At 33.9% G+C, this 9898-nt stretch overlaps 1 protein-coding gene and 1 non-coding gene across 2 annotated transcripts; both read left to right on the plus strand.

The window, feature by feature from the left end:
* The first annotated feature begins 3208 nt into the window (after positions 1–3208).
* On the plus strand, positions 3209–8720 carry LOC107468767 (protein LONGIFOLIA 2). Its single transcript, XM_016088133.3, has 5 exons — positions 3209–4220; positions 4589–4659; positions 4966–7086; positions 7224–7374; positions 7595–8720. The coding sequence occupies exons 1-5, from the start codon at positions 4076–4078 to the stop codon at positions 8392–8394; spliced, it is 3288 nt and encodes a 1095-aa protein (XP_015943619.1). The 5' UTR covers positions 3209–4075; the 3' UTR covers positions 8395–8720.
* An 864-nt stretch (positions 8721–9584) lies between these two features.
* TRNAT-CGU (transfer RNA threonine (anticodon CGU)) lies at positions 9585–9656 on the plus strand. The gene has a single exon. It is a non-coding gene; the product is annotated as a tRNA-Thr (tRNA).
* The last annotated feature ends 242 nt before the right edge of the window (positions 9657–9898 follow it).

Consider the following 9898-nt stretch of genomic DNA (forward strand, 5'->3'; position numbering starts at 1 on the left):
CTTTAATACTAAATTCTAAATTATAAACTTAAAATCTTAAAGTTGACTAATGTTAACTTCTTTATTTTTGTTTGGCTCATTATTAGTTTATATAATAATCTTGATTTATAAATGAAATTGAAAGGTCATAATTTGCTAAGGTGTTTAAATTAACGAAAATATTTGAAAACAAAAAATATTAATAAAAAATTATCAAAATTTATAATACATATTGTAATAAATAATATTAAATAAAATAAGTTTAGACTATTTAAATTGATTGTGTTTTGTCTCTTTAATATTACCGTTAAATTAATATATATGAAATAGGAATCCAAGTTGGCCATTTCATAGCAAAAATGCAAAATGAAAGACCAAGTTGGAATTGTCATAATCTTTTAATATAAATATAAAAGTTAGCGCGTATTAGCTGATAATTAAATCTAATTGAAAAATGAAGTTTGAAACAGAAATTATCCTAATTAAAATATATAGGTTTGAAGGTTGCTAAAAGTTTTTAAAATATTTATAAATTTTATTTTGTTTTAATTTTATCCTAAATTTTTTATTTGTATTAAATATACTTGTCACGACTAAATTTTTAAAAAATTTAGGATAATTCAACAGTAATTTTACAAGAACAAATATTAGCATAAACATGCCAAAGATAGTTGTCATATATTATTGTTGAATTAATTTTAAATTTTTTAAAAATTTACCTATTAAAAATATATTTGATATAAATTAAAAATTTTGAAACAAAATTAAAATAAAATAAAATTTAAATTTTTTTTTAAAATTTTTGATAAATTTTAGAGATAAACAATATACTTTTACCCAATAAATAAATTCTCTTTTTTTTTTAAAATTCTTTTCCTTAAAAGTTAAAACAATTCATTTTGGATCCACCAAAAAGCATTTCAATTTGAAAAATTGAAGGAGTGTACACTCAAGTCATGTGAAGTTTTAATGGATTGATGGATTGTTATAGGTATCGTCGTGTGTGGTAGGGTTCTGATGATGAGCATCATGGCTCTCATAAATGGGTTACTATTACAATTGGCTGATTCTTATCTCATGCTAGTTATGTCAACGGAAAAATGATTGTACAAATATTATGAACTATATAACAAAAAAGATTGTACAAACATATTGATATAAGGATTGTGTTGAAGTGCACTACTTGTTTAGTAATAATAGGTAAAAAAATGAAATAAAAATATTATATGAAACGATAAGGTCAACAAGTGCACTTCTAATAGGGTCTATAAAGCCAATGAATCATTAACAAAAGGCAAGAACAACATTATTGATTAGCTAACATGACAACTAACAATGAGGAGAAAAAAAGAGATGAGAGTCACTTTAGACGACCACAACAACAATAATAAAGCTTTATTTTACTATGTAGAGCTGGTTACATGGATCAAATGATACTATTAAATTTTATTATGTATTATATTTACAAAAAGATCGTTTACATGTAAATTTTATTTGACTATCTCATGGATGGTCTTCCTCTACCTTTCACTCTTTATCCATCTTCAATCTCATCCACCCTCTTGATTGGGTGTTCTGTCGGTCTTCTTCTCACATATCCAAATCACTTGAGACGCGATTTTACCATCTTTTTTACAATAGATGTTATTCCAACTCTCTTTCTTATATCTTCTTTTCTTATTTTATCCAATCGTGTATGACCACTCATCCATCTTAACATCTTCATCTCTGTCACACTTAACTTATGTTCGTGCTGTCTTTTGAAAAGACTTAATTACAAAATTAAAAGTAGTATACAGATTCAATTAAAAAAATATAAAAATTTAATTATAATAAAATTATAAGAACTAACAAATTAATTAAATCTTATATTTTTTATGTTTTAACAATATTTTTTATTTTTGTTTTTTAAATATTAAAATTGTATAACTACTATTATAGTCCCTGTAATTATGAGTACCGTAACAGTATAGTTATCATAAATTCATAATTCATGTATAATTATTGCATGTTTATATATGCATGATGCATCATTTGACTTGACCATGTGATATTAAATGCTAGGAATTGGTTGTTCAGAATTTGTAATGGCATCCATGTAGTGTAGGGTGGTGTCTTTAGAGTATTAATTAATTAATAAACTCATTATTGACACAATAATAAACTTTAACTTTATCGAGCTCATCAATCATAAAAGGGAATAAAATAAAATAAAATGAAATAAAATACTATGATGTTTTCTTCTTGAGCACTGTTTTCTATTGTTTTTTTTTTTGTAATTTTTTTTTAACTTGGTCAAGATCTGCTCAAACCGTGTTGTATAGTTAAGGTAGGAATGCAAGCTTTAATACAACAGGCTCACACTGTTTTAATACATTTGTTTTATTTTATGACAATTCTAGTTATATATATAAGTTTTCCTATATTAATTATTAATTAAAAAAGTACATATTCTTAAAATAATAAAACGTTTTTCTCTTCCTATGAGTTACATAACTAGCAACTAATCAAATTCACGGAGTAAGTTAAGGGCAAAACAGTCATTGTACACATGACAACTGTTCTAGCAAGGAGGCTTGGACTTTCACTTTCTAAGAGAGGAACAAAGTCAACAAACCATTAACCATTTGCAAGAAATACTCCAACTTTTCTGACCCAAATTTGTACGCTTTGACATTTTCTTTTTCTTTTTAACGGATCACATTAAATATTACTAATAGTAAAAATTTTAACAACATATATTAGCTAAACAATTTTTTTAAATAAAGTTTTCAGTTCACTTTTATTTTGTCATCCAATCAAAATAAATGAGTAAGCAAATCATAATTGTTAGATGTAATATGATCTAAACTTTTAGAAATTGAGAAACTCTAATTGGGAGGAGTATAATTTATCCCGTTTTATTGCAGTAGCTAGAGTCTTAGAGCATAGGTGGGAGTAGTAATGCACCCTCTTCCTCCATTTTTGTGCTGACAAAATCACATGCTCTTGACCCACATACCCTCCATCTCACATGGACTTGTGAGATAATAGCCTTGAGTAACTCTGACCCACACAAACATTTCTCACTCACCACCTGTTTGTCTTTATTTCCCAAAGAAAAATCACATATAATAATAATACCAATACTAATAAAAAATACTTTTATGCCAGCTCTGACCAGATTGGTTGCACATTTTCATTATATCATATAACTATATAGTATAGTTATGTATTATTATAATGATCATTACACCTTCCTATCACATTAACACAATCCTTCTTGGATCTGCAGAGATTCATTTACAGTTTCTGCATTGTACTAGTAGTTTCATTAAGGTGGTTCTATCTTTTATGCGTGTGTGTGTTCCTTAGTTTTTTTTTTTTTGGGTGCATTTTTATTGGTCCCCTTCTTTTACATTTGGCTTATTTTGGTTATCACCATATAAGATATTGTCTGGTTTGTTTTTGTGAAACTCAAGAACCCAAAAAGGGAATACAGAAAGTCATAATTGGAAAAATTCTTGGGATTGCAGTTACAGTCTGCAAAAGTTGTTCTCTTTCCTAGTTTCTTGCTAGAAGCCAATTCTGTGGTATCTGATCACACACCAGCTGTTCGAGGATAGTACTCTTTCTTTTTCTTATGTGAAAAGAAGGATTTTTACAAATTGGGGCCCTGTAATTCTTGCCAAAAAGGAAAATTTTTATCTCTTGCTGCAGAAATAGAACTACATATATATGTGGAAACTAGCCTGCTACATTGACCTGTAGTTATCAAAGTTAATATAACCATGAATTGTGGTCTGGACCAAACTTCTGAGTGTGATGGACAATGACAAAGGATACAAATTTCCTTGTGTTTTTCTAAGAATTGTAATGAATTTTTATGTGTGGATATGCTAAGGACTAAGGACCTCAGAAAGTTATTGGATTCTATCTTTTGTAGCTTCAGATTTTGACTTTGCAGTGTTGTGGTGTTTAGTGGAGTTGAGAGTAATAAATGATGGAGCTTTTATGAAGAGGAGGAGTAGTTGATTGTGGTGGTTGAGAGAATTTGAGTCTTTAGTTGTTGAAAGTAGAAAAAAGGGGGAAAAAATAAAAGAAGAGAGAGGTGAATATGGCCGCAAAATTGCTGCATTCTTTAGCAGATGAAAACCCAGATTTGCAGAAGCAAATTGGATGCATGACTGGGATTTTCCAACTGTTTGATCGTCACCAGATAGTTACTCCTCGCCGCATTAGCCACAAGAGGCTTCCTCCTGGTATTTTCTGAGCATTCACATGTTGAATTTTGATGATTTATTTAGTTTATGTTTGCATGATTTCTTTCTTTCTTTCTGTCTACTTTTCCCATTCTCAATCTTAAAGATGATTTATCACTTGTGTTTCAAGGGTTTTTTCCTGCTCTGCATTCTTGTGGATGATATTGTTGTGATCATTTACTTAACAAATATTTTGATTATTTTTATTTCTTTTGTATTTGTTCATATTGAATTATATGTAGTGAATTAGCCATTAGGCCTCCATGATGGTTAGCTCCTGATATTTGCAGCGTTAGGTGTTGATTTTTTGATAATTTATTGTCTCTACGTTAGAGTATTCACATCTAATGCTTTTGCTTTTGTTATAGGTAATTCCCACTCCAATTATGAGAGCATGAGAAGAGATTCTAATAGCATACACCAACGGCAAACAGCTGCTGTAAGAACCTTGTTTTTCACTGTTTTGAAGTTCAAATTTTCTTATAATAATGCTTTAATCTGGGTCTGGGAATTTTCTTACCAAATTAAGTATGCTTATGCTGATCAAAAGGTATGTTAAAATACTACGAATTGTTTGTTACCTTCCTTCAAAATTGTTTTCAGGGTTTGTCCTTCTTCTAGATCACAGACTTTCAATGTCTAGGTTCAGAATTTTCTTCTTGTTTTAAGAAATGTATAGGCGTTTTTATAACTGCTAAGTAGCATTGTGAAACTAAGTTTGTGCAACATAACGAACTTATTGCAGGATATGAACTTAAACAAGGGTGTAAGTGAAAAACAAAGAATTTCAACAGAATCATCAAGGGCTTCATTCTCTTCATCGTGTTCATCGTCAATATCCTCTATGGACTGTAAAGCTCAAGCAGATGCTTCCTTCGACCGGATTACTTTTCCTGAAACTCCTAGAAGGGACCAAGTTATGAACCAAACAAGTACCTCTACAAATTTGGGTCACCAGTCCCTTGACCTGAGGGATGTGGTAAAAGACTCTATGTACAGAGAGGCCAGAGGACTATCAGTGAAGACTACAATCAAAGAAGAAGTTTCCATTCGTGCATCGAAGCAGAAAGATTCACCGAGACCTCTTCATCTGTCCATTTCTGATTATGAATATGATAGAGTTGGAATTGATGGAAAACAAAGTGTGCCTATTGATCTAAAGGAGTCTATCCGAGTCCTTTCTAAGCTTACAGAAGCCCCTTGGCACTATGATGAAGGTAGAGAGGTTCGGAGGTTGCCTTATGAAGTAAAAGATGCACAAAGGCATTCGATCTCAAAGGATGCTCGTCGGTTTTCTTATGATGCAAGGGAAGTACATCGATACTCTTCTGAATCACAAGATACCATCAAATCCACACCAAGACTAAAAGAGCTTCCTAGACTTTCCCTTGACAGCAGGGAAGTTTCTTGGCGTACTTATACCTCTGATTCAAAATCCAATCATCTCTTAAGAAATTTCAGTAGTGGTACTTCCGACTCAGATGACAAAGTCTCAAGTCTGCAACAACGGCCTTCAGCAGCATCACAGAGCCGGCCACCGAGTGTTGTAGCAAAATTAATGGGGTTGGAAGCATTGCCAGCGTCCAATTTAGCCAGTGAGACTCGCTCAATTTTGAGTGAAACTGACCCAACTCAAGGTGATGATCAGTTTTCAAGATCATCAAAAAATGGACTCATTAGGCCATTCAAAGTTTCTAATTCTTCGAAAAGCTCAATGAAAGACCCGAGTTCCCCAAGCAGGAAGAACCCGGATTTGGTTGTGAAACCTATCTCAAGTTCAAGGCATCCCATTGAACCTGCACCATGGAAGCGGCGAGATAGAAATCAAAGTTCACCAAGACCGAGTTCCGCGGCCATGAAGGCTACAAGTATAACAGATTCATTCCCTTCAGTTTACAGTGAAGTTGAGAAGAGATTGAAGAATCTTGAATTTGATCAGTCTGGAAGGGATCTTAGAGCGCTCAAACAGATACTAGAAGCAATGCAAGCAAAGGGGCTGCTAGAGACAAGACAAGAAGAACAAGTTTCAAATCTTGTAGGAAATCAAAGAGACCATGAACCAAAACCTGTGAGTCTAACTCAGAATTCTAGGACAGCAAGGAAACAAAGTCCTCACAGAAACAACATTGCATCTTCAACTTTCGGGGGATCTGACTCAGCAAGGAGCTTTGAATCTCCAATTGTAATAATGAAACCGGCAAAGCACATTGAGAAAAATGGAATTTCATCATCTTCAGTTATTCCACTTGTTGAGCTTTCTGATTCACATAAACTCCAGAGTGTGAGGATGAAGGTACGTACAGGTAATGGAAAGGGTACAGGTTCTGGTCGAATAACAAAAGATCAGTCTCCTAGAAACAATCACAGGGAAGCTTCTACTAGCTTCAGTGAAAAGAAAGCTAGTAGCAAGACTATAAGATCAACACAATCACAACCAAGATCTCAGCAGTTTACAAAAGAAAATAGCCCAAGTTCTGTAAAGAACTCAGGATCTGTTAGCCCAAGATTGCAACAAAAGAAGTTAGAACTTGAGAAGTGTTCTCGCCCACCAACACCTCCATCAGAGTCAAGTAAACCGAGACGACAATCTGGTAAGCAGACCACAGAATCAGGTTCTCCGGGTAGAAAACCGAGGCATAAAGTCCCTATTTCACAACAAAGTGATGACCAACTTAGTGAAATAAGCAATGAATCAAGAAGTTTGAGTTTCCAAGGGGATGAGACATCACTACAATCAGGAAGTACCATAACTGAGTCAAAGATGGATGTGGAATTAGCCAGCAATTTACAATCTGCTGAAACTGTCGAAAGCCAAAGCCCATCTCTTAAGACTATTGAGCAGGTGGTTTCAGGAACAATACAGAAGGTAAGATTGATGACAATTACTTCTACAATTCAAGCTTTTTTTGCCTATTAGAACTGTATGAGAAAAGCTAAGTTTTAGAGTAAAATAGTAAAATATTCCATTTATCATTGATATGAGTGTTTTGCTTAAATTTTCAGAAATCAACTCTGATGTTGGATGAGAATGAGCCTATTTCAGAACTTGCAATGGATGCTCCAGATCATTCGAGCCCTGTATCGGTTCTGGACGGCTCAGTATACAGAGAGGATGTGCTATCCCCAGTCAAGCTTATATCCAATGCTCCGAAAGGTATGGTTTTTTTCCCTTAAAATGAGGGAGAAAATTTAAGAGCTATATTATTTCTGACGATGAATAATACATTAAGTTGCCAATAATTATGAAGTAATTAAAGAGAGAAATTTTAGTAGTATTTGTGTCATATGATACTCTTATACGATGAAGCTTTTGTTTTTTCATTTATTTGTACACAACCTTGTACCTCATTATTATGACTTATATGCTGAAGCAGGTGATGTTCAATCTAAAGAAGACGATTATGAATATCAGTGGAACACTGCAGATGATAGCCTTTCAGTTAACAGCGAGATCAACCGCAAGAAATTGCAAAGCATAGATCACCTGGTTCAGAAGCTTAGACGGCTAAACTCGAGTCACGACGAGGCTAGAATCGATTACATTGGTTCCCTTTGCGAAAACTCGAACCCAGACCACAGATACATATCAGAAATACTATTGGCTTCAGGTCTCCTACTCAGAGATCTGAGTTCAGAATTGCTGACATTTCAACGCCACTCGTCGGGTCATCCCATTAACCCCGAGTTATTCCTTGTATTGGAGCAGACCAAGGCAAGTAGCTTTCTTGCTAAAGAAGAAATCGGCATTGAAAAAGTTGATTACAAGAAGACAAACACAGACAAGTCTCACAGGAGATTCATCTTTAATGCTGTGAATGAGATTCTTGGCATGAAACTAGCTTCTTCTCCTGAACCATGGTTGAAGCCTAATGGACTCGCAAAGAAGAACCTCAGTGCACAGAAACTTCTAAAAGAACTGTGCTTTGAGATAGAAAAAATTCAAGTGAAGAAGCCCGAATGCACAGAAGATGAAGGTGATGGTATAAAAAGTATACTATGTGAAAATGTTATGAATGGAACAGAAAGTTGGACAATTTTCCATGGTGAAACATCTGGGGTTGTGTTGGATGTTGAGAGACTGATATTTAAAGACTTAATTGATGAGATTGTGATTGGTGAAGCAACGGGCTTGAGAATCAAGCCAGTTAGACGCAGGAAGCTATTTGGAAAGTAATATTTTCATTCCATTTCTCACATTTTAACTAATCTTGAACTATGTTTTCACAGTCATTACATATAATAACAATAATAATCATCGTTAGCTTTGATTACTTTTGCTAAGTTGTAAAGAAAACAACTTATCATGGATTTACAGCAATATGCATATTCTGGAAATTTCTTGTGGAAATCTTTTTCTGTCTTACCGATGAACTAGTTTCTGTTTTGCTTGTGATGTTAAATTTGGTTCCTGTAAAGTCATCAAGTTCATGCATGAAAATGGAGAAAACTGCTGACAACTTGTAACATTGGACCATGTATGAAGCAAATATCTATATCAAATAATCCATTCAATTCACTTAAAACTAGTCAATTATCTAGTGTTGATTGCTATACGAATTGGCTTTATTAAACTAGTGATAAGAATAGGTGACTTGGCTAAGTTAACATGTTTCATATTTAAGCTAATAAGTTATTTTGAACATTCGTTTTTACGGTTAAATCATTCCAACAAACAAAGGGTTCTGATTAGAACCTCTACTAGTATCTTCCATTCTTCCCAAAATCATGCAAATGACGATAGTAACCCTGGCCCTAAAATTAGGGGTGTCCGCGGATCGGATCGGATCGGATATGGCCGAAAATTCGATCCGATCTGCACAATTTCTATCGGATCGGATCGGATATGATATCCGCGCTTTTTAGTGCCGGATCCGATCCGCACATTTGCGGATCAGATCGGATATCGGATATCGGATATCGGATATATCTGCATAATTAAACCTTATCTTTTTAATCATATTTCTATGTAAAAAAATTCGATAAAAATATTTCTTTCATACTTTAAATTTATTTATTCCTAAAACATTTTTAATCAAACTCTTTCTAAATAAAAACGCGGATCGGATACGCAGATGTAGAGCACATATCCGCATTCCAATCCACAAAGGATGCGGATACGATCCGATCCGATCAATTTGCGAATCAGATTGTATCCGCAATTTTCGAATCAGATGCAGATATTGACCGCGAATCTGCGGATAAGATCCGATCCATGGACACCCCCTACCTAAAACTTCTGTAAGCTAGAACTCACTCAAAAGTCAAATCATGCTTAGGTTGGAAGTTAGAATCGGATATACAAATCAAGAATGAGGTCTCATTTATTTATTGAAATATTTTGAATAAGAAACTGCTAACGCGCTTGCCTCCGTAGCATAGTGGTAGTGCGTTCGCTTCGTAAGCGAAAGGTCGCGAGTTCGATCCTCGCCGGGGGCTATTTTCATTTTGTCGTTTTGTTATTGTAGTTTTCTGTTTTTCGTCGTTTACAGAATGTCCGTTTCGGAATTTGGTCAAACAAGTGGTCGTTTATGTCCGCGATGCTGTGTAGCAACTAGCAAAACAAACACATGTGCAAGGGCCCACATAGTTAAAGACATTGGGCTCCTTGCAGCCCCAAGTTCATGGATTGCCCCTTATTTATTGTTCGTTCTAAATTTAGAACTTTAGCTCAAAAACAA

This window comes from Arachis duranensis, chromosome 1, assembly GCF_000817695.3.
Source record: "Arachis duranensis cultivar V14167 chromosome 1, aradu.V14167.gnm2.J7QH, whole genome shotgun sequence".
Taxonomy (NCBI): Eukaryota; Viridiplantae; Streptophyta; class Magnoliopsida; order Fabales; family Fabaceae; genus Arachis; species Arachis duranensis.